Here is a 17667-nt window from a genome sequence, read left to right as displayed (position 1 = left end):
GCCATAAGGGCATTCTGGTGGATCGACATCACCTAACATCATTCTTAATTCCTTTAATTTTGTATTTTTTAGTGCCGTTGTTAATACAGTTGGACTCGATGTGTAGAACATCTTCACACCCAAATTAGCATTCATCGTTGTTTGGTCTACGTCCCAAAATAATGCCGCCTCTGGAATGGGTCATAGCTAGAAGGTATCAATCGACCCAGACTGTCTGTTTATTCATAAAGTCTTCCCCCCATGAATTACCAGATGCAGTTCATCATGTTCTTCCTCCCTTCGCAAAGGGCTCACGAGAGTCAAATCGGTCGATGCATTCTGCTTACGTATCCATATCAAATCAATAGAAACAATGATTCTATACCCCCGGATCTTAATGAAAAGAATAGACCAACGCCGACCAAATTGAATATACCATAAATCCCAACATGGACCCGACGGATCCAATCTGACTTAAACAACATCGGCTTTGAAAATCACAAAGATTTTGTGTTATTATTATTATTTTTTAAAAGCAAGATATTAATTGGAATTACTATGAATAACTAATTATTCAGATCTCAGGCTATGGCCCACTTAACTGTTTGCTTGGCTTGTTTGATGACACCTATGCCGATACAAATGGGACCCGTCTCTCCCACCAATTAGAGTATGCAAACTCAAGTCTATGTTACTACACTCCCTTCTCCATCAATGGGGTTGCTCTCCATGGGGATATCTATCCGAGATTTATTAGTTTATTTTATCCTTGGATAGGTTTGGTATCTTCTCACGTCGAGAACAACCACAACTATACGATAGGTTTGGTATCTTCTCACGTCGAGAACAACCACAACTATACAACAATGGATATACTATAAGAGCAAGGTAGTCAATCTTAAAGGTTTATTCAAGATTAAATTATCCGAGCTGCCAATTCCAGGAAAAATTATCCAAGGATTGAAACAACTTATCCAAGGATTTCTACTCTAGTGAAGAACAGCCCCGGAAAATGATAGTTCTGCTCCATTACTAAGGCCACCTTGGAGTGGTTATTGTTGGAGGTAATTAGGTCAAGCAAGAAGTTGCTTGAAGAATTACACCCAAGGTATCTAGTTTGGAATACCAAGTTTGTTGTCTCCAGCCCATATATATAGAGATACACTAGGGTTAATGACTGGTTAATGGACTCTAGCCCATGTAGGCTCACTACACCGGTCCATTATCTTATTGGGCTTATATTATAACATACATAGGTTATATCATATACCCAACAGTTTTAACTTAGGAAAACAGTCATAAAAATGCTAAAGAAGGGCTGCCATGATTAAAATAAGAGGGGCATTTGTCATCAACCTCTACCTGACTACCTTGGTGCAATGCTATACTAATTGCTTTCCAATTATAGAGAAAATTGTAAGTTTGTGACTACAAATCCGGAAAAAGCCATTCAAACGTAAGATTGTTTCACCTTTGCCTTCCACTTCTTCATAAGCTGAAATTAATCTAAGCTAAAAACATGTTTTTAATCTCCGAAAGCTGAACTCCGGGAGACGAACTTAACCCAGGTATGCGAAACAATATCAGAATATCTTCAAGGGAAATGATATCAGCACCACCATATTTTGATATTTTCACTAACCATCTTGTCTTATAGTATTCAAAGAGCTGTCAAAAGGTTATTACACTTCCCAAAAAAACTCTCATGAGCCAATTAAATAAGAAAAGACAGCTGGGTTTGTGCAGATGTCAAAATATGGTCTTCGTGCTGATATCATTTTTCATCTTTCAAACCTTGTGAAAATTATCTTCCTACTTCGTACATAAAATTAACTGATCACCATTGGATTACAGTTAGACTGTGCTGATGATATCCGAACCCACTTGAGGCATGCTTAGGGCAATTTTGGACAGAACAGACATCGAATTTAGTACAGAAGATTATGATGAGAATGTGAATTAGTGTATCAAAATCAGTAATTAAGAAGTAAGTTATTTTATTAATGAGGACAGTTGAGAAGAGATTAGGGAATGCTCTCCAGCATGGCAGATGGTCAACCACCGGATTTGTCGTTAACCCTACGTGTGCCAGCTACTAACCATACTGACAATTAATATAAATTATGGAATTGCGTGAATGCCCCTTGCCTTTTTATGAAATTACGAGTATAACACTCGCCGACGTTCGATCTCCAATGCCTAAAGCCTAATACGAGAATTTATATGATGGGCGGCCGTGAAAACACGTGAAGTCTGAAAAAAGTAGGTACGGCCCACTTTTTTCGATGATCCAAACCGTTCATATGTTTGGGCCCCAAAAATGATTTTTGGAAATCTCCATTTTCAGATCAATTCAGATTGGAGGGTTAGGATCATCCTATGGAAATAATTTTTGGGACACACCCTATTTACGTTGTGCCCAAACAAATGAACGGTTTGGATCATAAAAAAGTGGGCCGTACCTACTTTTTTAGACTTCATGTGTTTTCACGGACACCCATCGTATAAATTCTCAGCCTAATACAACCGTAAACTTTCTCTCACAAGTACATTGCCCAAATTGCCCTTGATCTTCTCTAACAATGCCTAGAAAAAATGTTCGATATTATATAAAGGGCCATGATTTTTTCACCCCCTAGGATTATGCACTCCCATTTTAATGTGAATTTGCCTTGCAGACTTTCTTTTAACACTTTTTACGTCGAATCACATTAAAAGGGGGGTGTATAATCCTTAGGGGGTGAAAAAAATCATCTCCCTATACAAAATTACATAGTACTAGAATATAGTATTAGCCTAGGGAGGCGGTTAACCCGACCCAAGTTGCAACCTTGGTAGAATATAGTGTTAGCCGAGGGGTGAATGGGCCTGAGTGTGGGTTGAGGGGGGGTCAATGTATGAAAATGTCCTTCATAAAAATACCCATTTCATTTTAACGGAAATGAAAACAAAACTCATGAGGAAAAAAAAAAAGATTTATAATTTTAGCGACTTGCTAGACAATTTCGCCGAAAGCCATTTTGCCAGTGGCTTTTGCATGTGAGAACAGCCACACAGGTTTACTTTTTGGGACATTTTCATTCATTTGGCTATTCTATCATGCAAAAGCCAGCCTCCCAATGGCTAAATTGAGTAGCAAGTCCCATGATTTTATAGTCATAACAAAATTTCAAAGGCAATTTGATAATTTTAGGTGACTCTCAAGAGAAACCAAAAGGCAGGATTGTAATCTTGTGAGTCCCTCTTGGTCTAGGACATGTTGACCTTGAGATAATGTGACTTGTGAGAGAGACTGCTCATAGGAGGAAAGAACCAAGAAAACACAATCCTTCAACGTTCTAACCCTCTTTTTTTTGAACGACGTGACTTCTCCATTCAAAATCTACGAGCTGAACCCTTCAAACACCTCGTGTTTCTATATTCAACCCTCTCAGATTTCCACTTCTTCTATTTTCAAGCTTTTCTTTCCTTGTATTCCCATTATGTATGCCTTCATGTCAGCCTTGCATTTGTTTTCCTCTTTCTTTTGTCCCATGTCGTGTTTGAAGGTGCAATGGACTTTTTAATTTCTTCTTCTTTTTGGGGCTACTTTTACCAACCTGACTTAGTCTTTTGTTATATAAAGCAAGGTTATGGTTGGAAAAAATAGAGTAAGAGGTGATTCAGTTGGAACTTTTTTGGCACAGGGTGAGAGTAGTTTGGATTTGCTGGTAAGATACCTCTATCTATGACTTGGGTTTTTGATCCTTGCCTGTTTTTGGCTTTCAATCTTTGCTAGTTTACACACAATTTGCACCCACAATCTAGTTAGATTTTACCCACCTAAACTAGCCCTAATTTTCTATCCGTGCTTGCATTTTTCCTCTTGTTAAAACTGCTGGTTCTCCTTGGTTTGTTCTGTTTCTTGGTTTGATTTGGTTATGGGCTTTTTGTTGATTTTTTTTAGAATATGGATTGAAATGGGCTCTTTTACTAGTTGGATTTTAGGTTGATTCTCTGATTATATAGGGGATGTAGAGGTAAAATCTGTCACTTATTCAGAAATCCTATTGTGAGTTCTGGCCTATTGAAAATGTCATTGAGCTTTTCCAATTCAGTTATATTGGGATCTTGGCTTTCTTCAAAAGTGCAAATTATGTTTCTAAGTTTCATATTAAGACATTATTCCTTGTTCTTGCTGCTAGTGAAAACCAGTATTTCTGCTTCTTTGACTTTTAGATCATGTTTGGAAAACATGAAAAAAATGTTTCATGGAGTATTTGTGGGGTTAGTTTTGACTTGTGAGAGATCGCAGGAGAGGGAGAGAGTGTGAATGAGAGCATACAAAGCTTCTTAAAGCTCTTAAAAACCAGGAAAACAAAAAACAAAATTCAAATAGGTATTTTTTCAGTAGTTTTTAGGGATTTTTTAATGTTCTCTCCAATCCAGCCCACTCAATTCTTTTCCTCTCCCTCCTCCACCTCTCTCATACAAATGGGTCCATGTGTATTCCATGAAATAATTTTTCATGGTTTCCAAACATGGCCTTAATTTCATCATTTTTCTTCACCCTCTCTGATATGGATAGGTGTACTTTGGGACTTAATTTTTGCAAGCCGATCACTCTTTTAACTTGGGAATAAATTCTCTTTCATCAGTATACCTTTTCTTCGAGGCATTCTTCTCCAATTCATAATGGAGAAAGAATAGTTCGTTAGGATTCATCAAAAAAGGAACCAATGATCTAGTCACATGAGAAACCTTCCCTCATCAGACACTAATCTGACTATTAAAACAATAGCGACCAACATATGATAAATTGCTCTTTAGTCTACCAATCTTAGGACATCAAGACAAAGAGGTAAAAAATATTAAATGGCTTGTTGAAGACCCAAAGTATTGTTATATCTTTTGTAGGAAAAATATGGCTCGTTGAAGACCCAAAGTAATGTTATATCTTTTGTAGAAAAAACTGTAAATATCTTTTGAACATTGGTAACTAATAACTCAAATAGCATAACTTCATTATTTTCTTATCATCTGGCAGGGTAATCTCTTATAAATTAAAGTTTGAGTTTGCTTCAATGGGTGTATCCGTCAATTTTAATGGAAAGGATGTGGAGACAACTCTTAGATCAATTAGCTTCAATAAAAGGTGCTCTGATACCACATTGATGTCTGATGGGTCTAAGAAAATGATCTTAAAAGAGTCACTAAGCTTCAAGAACTGGGAAGCAGGGAAAATTATTCTTGAAATCAGTGATAAATCAGACTCTAATACTTTTAAGAGCGCTGATAACGATGTAATCCTTAAAGTGAATTCTCCGAAATGGATCCCTGAATTAGTTTCACCGAGGCCTATATGTGAGCTTGATGCGGCTGCCGTTAAGCTGCAAAAGGTCTACAAGAGTTACCGAACACGAAGAAACCTAGCAGATTGTGCGGTCGTGGTGGAGGAGCTTTGGTTTGTTTCTCAATCTCTGTTCTCTCAAAGTGCAATCCAATATTAGTTAGTTAGTCTCTTTAAATATATTGGTATGGTGGTGTAATAGAGGCATTCTCTTTTAATATAGGTGGAAGGCGTTAGATTTTGCAGCTCTCAAGCAAAGCTCTATATCGTTTTTCGAAATTAACAAACCAGAGACTGCTGTTTCACGTTGGGCACGGGCAAGGACAAGGGCTGCTAAGGTACTAAAACCAAAATAATTGCAATGTGTTTTCAGTCCGATAATTGCAATTACACTTTAATTTATTGCACTGGAATAACTTGATCTCGTCTTTTTCTTACAGGTTGGAAAGGGTTTGTCCAAGGATGAGAAGGCCCAAAAACTCTCTCTTCAACACTGGCTCGAAGCTGTAAGCTTCCTTTCTTTTCTCCTAATGAATATGTAAAATTTTTAATACCAACACTGTCCTTGTCATTGCCATCACCATCATCTGTTCTTTACTTTAGACTCCTGCATATAAAGCATAAATGGGGATGCCTCTTTCTTAATGATGTTACATATTTTGAACCTCCTAATTGATATTGATACAAATCTATTTCGGGTCGAGCATGACATATTCCAAGCTAAGCTATCTAAGTATTAAAACAAACCATATAGTGGGTTATATAGTGGTATTTACATCTTCTCCATCCTCTTGTACAGATCGATCCACGCCACCGTTATGGACACAATTTGCATTTCTATTATGATGTCTGGTTCGACAGTGAGAGCAGCCAACCTTTCTTCTACTGGTAAATAATCTTATAAAGCATTTAGTTTCCTCCTAAGACAAATTTTCATTTAGTGATGCTCACTGTATTTTTCTCTTCTTCCTTTCTTGTGAAAATGAAGGTTGGATGTAGGAGATGGGAAAGAAATAAATCTTGAACGGTGTCCAAGGAACAAACTTCAGCAACAATGCATTAAATATCTTGGACCTGTAAGTCCTAACAACGGGAAATTTGCTCTTTCTTCCTTGTTAGATGTTTGTAAGTGCCCGTGTGCAATCATTTGACGTATTTACTGGGCATATAGAACTCATGTTTCCTTCACCACTTCTCTTTGTAGAAAGAGAGACAGGCATATGAAGTCTTTGTAGACAGTGGCAAGCTTGTCTACAGGCTAAGTGGGAAGCTAGTCGATACAGATGAAGAGTCCAAGTGGATATTTGTTCTCAGCACATCCAGGGCACTATATGTTGGGCAGGTGCATATCTCACCCTGGTTTTATATTTCAGTGTCAAGTTTCAATTACTCTGTATTGCAAATTCTTAGATTAATAAAGTAAATTACCATGTTTTCTATTATTGGATGATTGCTCTAAGCTAGTAAGATCTGGCACATGTATCTGCTTCCTTTTGACTTTTGAGCATAAGTGTGGATGTGAATTTTGTATGTTGTTTAAACTTGTGTATTTGATTGTAAATTCAGCAACATATTAAGAATTTTATATCTTATCAATCCATGTAAATGTAAATAAAGCATGCCTTCTTACTTGATTTTGTTTTTATTGTATTTACAGAAGAAAAAAGGTGCATTTCAACACTCAAGTTTTCTTTCCGGAGGAGCTACGAGTGCAGCGGGAAGATTGGTTGCAAAAAGTGGGGTTCTCAAGGTATATAAGTTATATATATCATATCACTTGGGTCTTAACTCTCAAGGGTAGTGACATGAAAGTCATGTTTCTGTTCCAACTTATATCCAATAACAGAATGAAGCTGTTTTTATCTGTTCTCCTATGCATCTGATTTTCCATTCATTCCTCTTATTTAGGCTATATGGCCATACAGTGGCCACTATCTACCAACAGAAGAGAATTTTAAGGAGTTTGTTACCTTCCTTGAGGAGCATAATGTAGACCTCACCAATGTAAAGGTAATCAATCATGCTGTCATCCTTTCAATTTTGAATTATAAAAAGAGTAATGAATTTCCATAGGTTAATCCTAACCCTCCGATCTGAATGTTAGAGGGTTAGATCAACACCCTCTAACATTCAGATCGGGTTAGGATCAACCTATGGAAATGATTTTTGGGGCACAACCTATTTAGGCTGTGGCCCATCTAATGTACGGTTTGGATCATCCTATGGTGCGGGCCATACCATACTTTTAATAAAGTGAGGAGTGCCCTCATCAAAATACAGTAGCTCTGATAACTTTTCCGTATGATGAAATGTACATTATGTCTCTGAAATTACTCACAACAAACCAGCTGATGTTCATCTTTTGTCTCTCCTCAGAGGGTTGCAATGGACGACGACTCTCCTTCATTCAGAATTATAGAGGATCCTCCCAAGGAGGTGGTAATGGAGTCCACCACTATAACTGAGGCCGTAGACTTGAATGTGGCAAGGGTTGATGAGCCTTCCAAAGAAACGACTAAGGTGGAGGATGACATGGATCATGTGGAGGTGCCAGCATTCCACTCGGGCAAACCTTTATCGTGCAAGTGGACTACTGGAGCTGGGCCACGTATTGGGTGTGTCAGGGACTACCCTACAGAGCTACAATTCAGAGCTCTAGAGCAAGTAAATCTTTCGCCGAGGGTCACAGCTGCACCCTTTGGGAACTTTGGTCCGATCCCTTCGCCACGCCCAAGTCCGAAGGTCAGGCTCTCCCCTAGGCTTTCATACATGGGCCTCCCTAGTCCCAGGCTTTCCGTTCCCTGTGCCAAATAGACATTTTTTGCCAATTACACGTTGGCGGAGTGGCTTATCATGATCCGATGCCCTGGTCAGATCATTTTTCTTCTAACACCTACGCCTATGGCGTTCTTCAATTGTAGTTTATTTTTTTATTTTTTTTGGTGTTTATATTTTAACCTTTCAATATTGATTTCTTAATTTTGATTTTAATCATTATTTTCCCCTAATGGAGTGGATAAATGACTATCCATGCTGTGTAATCCATTGGAGGAGCTAATGTTCATGAAAACTCATGTAATTTATGTAATTCATTCTTTGTTGCAAACATAAAGGAGGATGTGATTCTTTATTGTTCACTTTAATTTATATATTTCTTCTGAAGACCTAGTCATGATCAAATGTAATGCGCATGGATTTAGAGATGGGAGAAAAATCTGAAAATCAAAAACAAAAAGAGCAAACTTATTGAATGTAGAAAAAGGGTGATCAATTTGGTTGCTAGTTTATCAAAGGTTGACAAAACTATATTAGGACCTTTGCTGGTTATTCGAATCCCTTGATCAAATTACAGGGATTAGGATTATTCCACTTTTCCTGTATTCTACTAGCCTTCTAAGGGACAGTTCACTACTATTTTACCTGGAGGCCACTTGATCAATACACTACGCGAACATAAGTAAAACAGCCCTAGGGTGTGTTTGGTTGCACAAAAGCCAGGGATGCCAAGGGATTTTCCTTGCCATTTGGATCCCGTGTCAACAAAATTCCTGTTTGGTTGCAAATATAGCAATGAACTACCTAAAGACTGCCTAGGATGTCTCCTGGGTAATGATTGCATGTCAAAATTCCTGTTTGGTTGCAAATATAGCAATGAACGACCTAAAGACTGCCTAGGATGTCTCCTGGGTAATGATTGCATGCTTGCCCCCTCCTTATAACAACCAATCCGATAATAGATAGATGCGGCACAAGAGGCTATGTGAGTGCCTGTTACAAACAACGCTAACAATCACAATCTTCTATGTAATTTTTAAGGGCTGTGATAAATTCACCCCGTTCTAAACCAGTACCACACACCAGTTCCACACTGGTCACTGGTACAACCGGTACTCACCTCTCTCTCTCTCTCTCTCCAACATTAATCGTTGGTGGGGCTAGAATTGTTTAAATCTTTGAACAAGGTATGCCCGGCCCCCGCATTGAGTAAGTACTATCTCTCTCTCTCTCTCTCTCTCTCTCAACATGAACCCTTGGTGGGGGTGGGCCAACAATGAATGGTTTAGATCTTTGAAGGTAGACACCAAAAAAAGTGTATTTAAAAAAAAAATCACCTGGGTTCACTTTGTTTGAAGATCCAAACTGTTCATTTGTTGCAACCCAACTTAAATAGGCCTTGCCCTGAAAATCACCTCCATTCCCAACTCTTCTATCTATGGAGATTCATATATAGTGTCGTCATAATATATCAGAGGGTTAGGATCATTGAGATGATTTTTGGGGGCACGACTTATACACTTTGAAGCTCAACAAATGAACAATTTAAATCTTAAAACAAAGCAGCCCACTGAATTTTCTAAAATATATGCGTTATATATGAAATATGCACGTCGGTGAGGTGGGCCCCAATGCATATTGCATGTTCCTAGGTGAGCATATATTTTGAAAAATACATTGAAGCACACCTTGTTCAAAGATCCAAACCATTCAGTTGTTCCCTAATGTTACTTGATTGTGCCCAAAATCAGCTCCACTGGATGATGCTAACCCTCTAATCTATAGATAAATTACACCATATCTCGAAGACTTAGGATCATTCAATGGAGCTGATTTTCGTGGGTAATCAGGACGTTAGAGGTACTCAACAACAAAATTAGAGGCAAATTGGGCAGCAGCAACAACAAACCCCGTCAGAGCACCTCTTCTGAGGTACCAACTCAGGTGAAACCCTCTGATCCACCTATTATTGTTTCTGCACTATCATTGTCAATGCCCCCACGTTGGGGCCTACCAATGGAATGATTTAGATCTTTGAACAAGGTGGGCCCCACTTTAAAAATAAAATAAAATACATGCACCTCCCGTACATACATACACCGTATAACACATATTTATTAGAAAATTCATTGTGACACTTATTCCAATATCCAAACCGTTCATTTGATGGGAACATTGTAAATAGGCCTTTCCCCAAAAATCTCCTCAGTATGATAATCCTAACTCCCCGATCCGATCTGTAGAGGTTGATCCGAGTGTTTGGATCATCCTATGGAGACGATTTTATGGGCAAGGCCTATTTATGTTGGGGCCCAACAAAATACTGGTTTGGATCTTTGAATTAGGTGGGGCCCAAGTGATTTTTCTTTTTTATGATGTCCACTTCTTCAAAGATCTAGACCATTCATTTTTGGCCCCCACCACGGGTTTTTTGCTCAAAGAGAGTACTAGCTGTTAGAAGAGAGAGAGAGTTCATGTCTGTGGAGAGAGAGAGAGAGAGAGAGAGAGAGAGGAGAATATATGATTTTCAAACAATGGCACTTCAACGATCGGGTCCCACAGCTGATCCTAGTGATCCGTGGTCCCGGTCATTTTACTTGTCCAAATCGGCGATTATCAGAGACGCTTTTGATATCTTTGCCGAGATTTACACGCGCTCTGTCCGACGCGTTGGACAAGCAGCTTCAAAACCCCACTAAATGCGTTGGGTGGAGCCCAGCTGGAAGACGTGAAGGGTATTCTCGTCAATATAACATAGTTCGTGTCAGAGTAATCTTAGGAGCCCTCGATTTAAAAAGAAACTCCGAAATGGCCCTCATTCCCAAGAACGAAACTACCTCAGCTTCGTTGAGGACAATCTGGACCGTCCATCACTATATGATTAGCAAATTCCTTTTGAAAACTCCGTGGTTAGGATAATCTGATCCGTTGATCAATGAACCCACTCCAGATCATAGTTAGCAAAACCTGATTCGGCGAAAAAAAAAAAGTCGAATTTAATACGGTATTGATTAAAAAAAAAACATAGTAATAAAAACGGAAACAGGGGAAAATGAGTTTAAAATTGGGCGATGATATTTTCACCCCTGTAGTACGCATGGGCCCCCTTATAATGTGATTTTATGTGGGTGGAAATATCATCTCCCTTAAAATTGGGAAATGATATATCTGCCCCTTTTGATCACCAGGAACACCTCATGTCAGTGTATCAATGACAAAAGAGGGGCTGTTGTACTTATGTCAGAAGAATTCAATGCCCCTGATTCCCACAAATACTGACAAGGGGTGTTCTTAGTGATCAAGAGGGGCGGATATATCACTTCCCTTAAAATTTTGTCATCTATAAAATATGGTGGGGGGTAAAATTGGAAAGTTTGCCAAAAAAAACATTTTTAAAACGGTTAGAATCATTTGTTTGCCCCCAAAAAAAAAAAGAGATTTTTTCATTATAGAAGTTTTAAATTGAGAATTAAACAATATTTTTCAAAAAAACAAAAAACACAGTTTAAAACAGAGTTTTGTTAACTATGCTCCAGATTGACACCTACCATGCTTGAATTTTATAAGGGCCCGTTTAAAAGACCCTATTTTAGATGGCTAGAACTAGGGGTGTAAACAAGCCGAGCCGAGCCGAGCTTGGCTAGGCTCGGCTCGGGCTCGAACCAAGCTCGGGCTCCGGCTCGGCTCGGCTCGGTCAGGCTAGCGAGCGGCTCGCGAGCCTTACCGAGCTCGGGTTATATTATGTTCACAACCCTCATCTTCCCTGGACAGCCCTACTAGTGTAATATGACTACTTTTTTTACACTATGGGGGGTGGTCCTAGTAACAAATGGGGTTCCAAAAATGAAGTGACATATTTTGCCCCCCCTTTCACTCCCTGGACAACTCTTTTAATGTATAAATTAATATATAATATATATATTTAAATATATTAAATTCTTAACGAGCCGAGCCGAGCCGAGCCTGGCCTAAATTAGGCTCGGCTCGGCTCGTTAAGGATTCGAGCCGTGCTCGAGCGAGCCTCCGAGCCCGAGCCAAAATTGACACCCTTTAGCTAGAACTGTCTAATTCCTTTGTTGTGGGGCCGTGGAATCTGCTAGATGCAAAGAAATTTCATCCTGTGGACCCTATCATGGGTGAGCCACGAACTAAATCATGCCCTAATTAGACAAAACTAACTATCTCCTAATTAGAAAAAACTAACCCCTAGCTCTAGCCCTAGGAGCCTTGGTGGGTGGGTCCCATTATTAAACCAAAGCATCTACATTGGATTCTTAAGATTCCGACAAAAGACGGGTTTGAACAAAAGGTTCCAGTCTTTCAGCTATTCCAAAAACTTTAGTGGTACTTTCGTTATTTTCATTAAAAGAAGGGTCAATAAATCACTACTACCAGAGAAGCGGGATACTCTTAATCCCGTTGCAGTTTTGAATTTCAAAATCTCGAACGGCTAGCCTACAACACTAAATCCACAACCACTTTTCTTCCCCACTCTCCTATTTTCCATCCTCTTAACTCTCGAAATCACTGATTTTCAATCTCCCTCCTCTTTCTCTCTCAGAAATAGAGTTCCATTTGGTTTATACGGCTCATTTTGTTGGAAACATAGAGGTTTATTTCATCCTTCTAGCTCTGTTTCAGGGTTATATTAGTGATGGGTGGTTCAGGGAAATGGTTAAAGACATTTATAAGTCTTAAAAAATTCGAAAAAGGCGACCATGTAAACTCCATCACTTCTTCTTATTTCATTTCTCATTCTGGGTATTTTTTTTTCCTGTTGTTGATTTTTCTTTTGTTTTTGGGTGGCTTGGTTTTTCTAGGAAAAGATGGGTAACAGGGGTAAAAAATGGAAACTGTGGAGAAGTTCTTCAGGAGGAGAGCATTCATCTGTGTGGAAGGGTTCGAAAAGAGGGCAGAGAGCTGCATCTGAAGTATCAGATTCTTCTTCTTCAGTAGCTGATGCGTTTAGCGCCGCAGTTGCGACCGTGGTCCGCGCTCCACCTAAAGATTTCAGAGTGGTTAGGCAGGAATGGGCTGCTATTCGGATACAGACCGCCTTTCGCGGCTTTCTGGTAAAATGGTTTTTTTTTTTCCTCTTTGTTAATGCTATTGTTGTTATATTATGTATCTTTGGTTAGTACATTTTTTTTTTTTTTTTTGATGTTATGAATCAAACATTAGTTGTTCATTAGGAAGGAATGATACTCCTTCTATGTGTTATTTTTGTTTCATATGTATCATTACTCCTCACCCTGACCAAGTCACCTCTCTTTTTTAGTATGGGATGATTTGGGTTTTTTTTGCATGTAGAAATTTTATATTCATTTGAATATGATTTGGGTTTTTTACATGTAGAAATTTTATCTTCGTTTGAACATTGAGTCTCTCTTTATTTTAATTGATTAGCACGGTTTGCATTATATTTGTTTTTTTTTTTTTAACTTATATTAAAACTTCTGGCTTTTTATTTCTAATTTCATTTGAAAAACCAAAACTTTTTTGCTTATTAGACAGGTGCTATTGACCCTTCAATTGATTAAAATGGTTTGCATGCTATTTGGGTTTGTTGATTTTTATTCATGTGAAATTTTTTGGTGTTTTACTTCCAGTCATTTGTATAAAAATTATGTTTTTGCTTCTTAGACTGAGCCATTAGCCCTACATCTTTATCTATCTATTTATTTGTTTATGTATTAACAAGGTTTGCTTTTATCGGCTCTTTGGTTTTATGAACAAGTAAATTTTCAGTTTTATTTCTTATTCATTTAAAAAAATATCATGCCTTTGCTTCTTATATTTGTGGAATAAATTTCCATCTTGCTAGCATGGTATGCAATTTTATTTGATCAACATGGTTTGAAAACTCTTGTTTAAAATTTTGTTTTAAATTTTTCTTTAATGTTAGAATAATTGATTTTTTTAGGCGAGAAGGGCATTGAGGGCTTTGAAAGGAGTTGTGAGGCTTCAAGCTCTGGTTCGCGGCCGACAAGTGAGGAAGCAGGCCGCTGTGACGTTGCGTTGTATGCAGGCCCTTGTTCGAGTTCAGGCTCGTGTCCGGGCCCGACGTGTTCGAATGTCCACTGAGGGGCAAGCTGTACAGAACATGCTAGATGTTCGTCGCAATACCAAGGAAGATATTTTGAAAGAAGCTGAGGTATGATTAATCAGTTCATATCCATATGTATCTTTGAAGAAGAGTTATATTTTCTTCTTAATGTTCTTGGTTTTGGTGTTTATGAATGTACTTTTCACATTAAATTTTACGGGTTTTTTTATGGTGTTTAAGATGCTAATTAGTGTTAATTTTTGTCCATCTTCTCAATTTCAGGAAGGATGGTGTGATAGACAAGGGACCCTAGAACAAGTTAGAGCAAAGTTACATATGAGGCAAGAGGGTGCAATCAAGAGGGAGAGAGCCATTGCATACTCCATCTCTCAACAGGTGGGTAAACCAATCAAGGAAAATGTAGAATTCATTTGCCTCTAGGTTTATTATATCACTTCAATTTAATTTATTAATTTGCCTTTCTTTCTATCTGCTAAATTCATCATTCTGTTGCGCATCTTTCAGCAATGGAGATCAAACTTAAACTCAAGACCAAATGCGACTATGGTTTCACTTAACCACCATGAACTAGATAAGAACGGCTGGGGATGGAGCTGGTTAGAACGTTGGATGGCTGCCAAGCCATGGGAGAACAGGTTGATGGAACAAGCCCTCACAGATCCTTCTGAAACCCCATATTCAAAAAATTACGACGATTTCACAGGGGCCCGCACAAAGTCTTTTGAACCCAGTTCAGTAAGAGTTAGGAAAAACAATGTTACCACAAGAATTTCAGCAAAACCTCCAGCTGGGCTCATTGCCAACCATTCGAGCAACCGGTCCTCATCAACCCAAAGTTCTGAATTTCAGTATGATGAGGGCTCCCCGTGTTCCTCTTCATTTGGTACATCAACTCCAATCTCGGGAAACACTCAGTTAGCATCAGAAAGAACTGATGGCAGCAATAACAGTAAACCCAGCTACATGAACTTAACAGAGTCAATCAAAGCCAAGCAGAAGACTAGCAATTCACATAGACTACAAAGGCAGACTTCGGATGATTTTCATTTTCATAAAAAGACATCATTCACCAGTGGAGATTCAAAAAACAGTGTGGGTTCGGGCCCATCGATTACGTCCTCTAAACCGCTCCCCTCGGCTGCGAGAATGGAAAGGAATTTGGTGAGAGTGAGGGAGAAATGTTATTATGATGCTGATAGGCAGGCTTCTATATTGTAAAACCAGGCGCGGAGAGTTCTTTGTACTGCTTTACAAGTTCAACATCTTGTTGTCTTGAGTTATTATGAAACTTATTTAGGGTCATGAGATTGGTTTTAGTTTTTATGTCAGGAAGGAAAATTGTGCTGAACCAAACTGAGAATTGAAGATCTGCTTGGAGGTGGTACCTACTTGTAAAATAGAAGCGGTTACTGAGAAATTATGTTTGTAGATTAAAATTTCAGTGTTTTTTATGTTTGTCAGATTGAATTTCTTTGTGAACTTGTGCTGTTTATCATTTTGAAATAGAAATCGTAAGATTATAGCTTCATTTAGATGCATTACAGTCTATGTTTACAATATGACCTATAGTTTATTTTGAAAACTAACATGGATAGTCCACACGAGCTTGTTTCACCTCTGTCGCGTCAAACTTTAATGTGAAGGACGGTATGATAGATCCGAAGCATGGATCGGACTACATTTGGACTGGACATAAACATGTAGCATGATTCGATTTGGATCTGAATTGCATGGTCCGGAATTACAATGGTGGGGACCTAGATTAAGTTACATACTCCTTGGAGGTTCCCATGATATGTACGAAATACATATAGATATTTGTATCCACAACTAAATAATGAAGGGGTATTTTTCGGTGTTTTCTTGCAATTAAGTCTTCTTTGTGGTAAAAAAGTTTAGAAATTCATCTGGTATCATTGTGAGTTTTTGATAGACTACATTGTTTAAAATTAAACTTTTTATTGTGGGATCTAGGATTCTCTGATTTGAAAAGAATAGAGACCTAGATGGTCTTATGACAGATTACATTTTTTCAATTTAAACCTTCTACTGTGGGATGTAGAGAATGGTCTGATTTGAAAAGGATCATCCCCCAGATGGCCTTTTGATAGACAACATCGTTTCAATTTGAACCTTTTATTGTGGGATCTAGGATGCTCTGATTTGAAAAGGATCTTTTCAGACAGCCTTTTGATAGACTACATTGTTTCAATTTGAACTTTTTATTGTGGGATTTAGGATGGTTTGATTTGATAATGACTCTGACCCAGACACCAAAAATAGGATAAAGGTAGGAATGGGGGAATCCTCCCAGTAGGATTCAATTGATTAGGCCTTGTTTGTTTTGGATTTTTAGAATTGATTTTTGAGTCCAAAACTGATTAAAAACTGATTATGGAACACAAAGTTGCATTTATTTTTGTGTCCAATAATTAGCTTTGCATACAAATTCAATTATCAGAGTCCAAAACGGGCATTAAAAGTGTTAAGGTTGCCCGCCAAAAAACAAAGGTTCAATCATTTGTTTGGGGGCTTGAGCCTCAATTGCTAAGGACTATGTTCTTCAACCCTGATGTCAAGGTTCCATAAAAAAAACTTTCATTCACGGAAAGAGCCTCTCTCCAAAGCAGGGGTAAGGCTGCGTACATCTAGCCCTCCCTGGACCCCACAATGGCGGGAGCCACGAGGCCGCCCTTTTTTTAATGCACTAGACAGTCGAAGTGTCTTCTGAACAAACTAACGGAAATTGCTAGCGTCCATCGCAGAAGGCATTTCGCAGCTGGTATGTCGCATGTTAGACCAGCCACCTCATGAATGGAGACGCGGCTGGTCTGTCGCATGTCAGACCAGCCGCGAAATGCCTTTTGCGATGGACCCTAGCAAATTCCAACTAAATATGTTGAATTTCACATGGTGGCTGGTCTGACATGCGACAGACAAGCCGCAAAATGCCTTTTGCGATGGACCCTAGCAAATCCCAACTAAATATGTTGAATTTCAAAGAGGGCTGCTAGAGTGCTAGCAAAAGGGGATTTCGTTTGGAAGACAAAGACGAAATCCCATGTTTTGTTCACATGCGTGACAGACAATGAAGTGAGCTGGTATCACCAAATGTAAAAATAAGCTGTGGAATTGACCAAACCGTCAGTCAATTCCACTTTCGTCTTAATTTTACCAACGAAATCCCGTTTTGGAAGTGTTTTCCTTTGTCAAATGAGGGCACCTTTCCCAAACCTTTTTATTTCTCCCCACTCACTCCTAGGGGCTGCACCAACATTCAGACATCAAATTTTCTACCTAATTTATGACTTGAAAGACGGCAATGACTAGTGAAGAACTAATGCTTGGGCATACCCACTTAAAGTTCATATTTGTAAACCAAAACAGTGTTTTACTAAACCCCCTTTTGTTTTCGATTGTGAGAATCGATTGTGAGTCCAATACTATTGTAACTCAAATTTCTCAAAATCCAAAACAAAGAGGGCTTAACAAAGTAAAATGATGTCTTCTTCCCTCT

General features: G+C 38.6%; 2 protein-coding genes across 3 annotated transcripts; both read left to right on the top strand.

Annotated features, from left to right (window-relative positions):
- Positions 1–3427: 3427 nt before the first annotated feature.
- On the top strand, positions 3428–8405 carry LOC143845450 (IQ domain-containing protein IQM1-like). Its single transcript, XM_077353797.1, has 10 exons — positions 3428–3689; positions 5006–5422; positions 5532–5646; positions 5749–5814; positions 6108–6196; positions 6297–6384; positions 6513–6650; positions 6966–7058; positions 7217–7318; positions 7685–8405. The coding sequence occupies exons 2-10, from the start codon at positions 5043–5045 to the stop codon at positions 8120–8122; spliced, it is 1509 nt and encodes a 502-aa protein (XP_077209912.1). The 5' UTR covers positions 3428–3689; positions 5006–5042; the 3' UTR covers positions 8123–8405.
- Positions 8406–12520: 4115 nt separating this feature from the next.
- On the top strand, positions 12521–15586 carry LOC143845675 (protein IQ-DOMAIN 6-like). Of its 2 annotated transcripts, none has more exons than XM_077354071.1 (5): positions 12521–12803; positions 12904–13155; positions 14007–14237; positions 14412–14549; positions 14655–15586. In XM_077354071.1, the coding sequence occupies exons 1-5, from the start codon at positions 12738–12740 to the stop codon at positions 15366–15368; spliced, it is 1401 nt and encodes a 466-aa protein (XP_077210186.1). In that variant the 5' UTR covers positions 12521–12737; the 3' UTR covers positions 15369–15586. The 2 variants fall into 2 exon arrangements, with proteins under 2 accessions (XP_077210186.1, XP_077210187.1); XM_077354072.1 differs by having other exon boundaries at positions 12524–12803; positions 14412–14525.
- The last annotated feature ends 2081 nt before the right edge of the window (positions 15587–17667 follow it).

Source organism: Tasmannia lanceolata, unplaced genomic scaffold (assembly GCF_043159265.1).
Source record: "Tasmannia lanceolata isolate RefF3 unplaced genomic scaffold, GAP_Taslan_0.1 ptg000015l, whole genome shotgun sequence".
In the NCBI taxonomy this organism is placed as follows: Eukaryota; Viridiplantae; Streptophyta; class Magnoliopsida; order Canellales; family Winteraceae; genus Tasmannia; species Tasmannia lanceolata.
The sequence above is the reverse complement of the archived record's forward strand: the minus strand, read 5'-3'. Positions and strand labels throughout refer to the sequence as shown.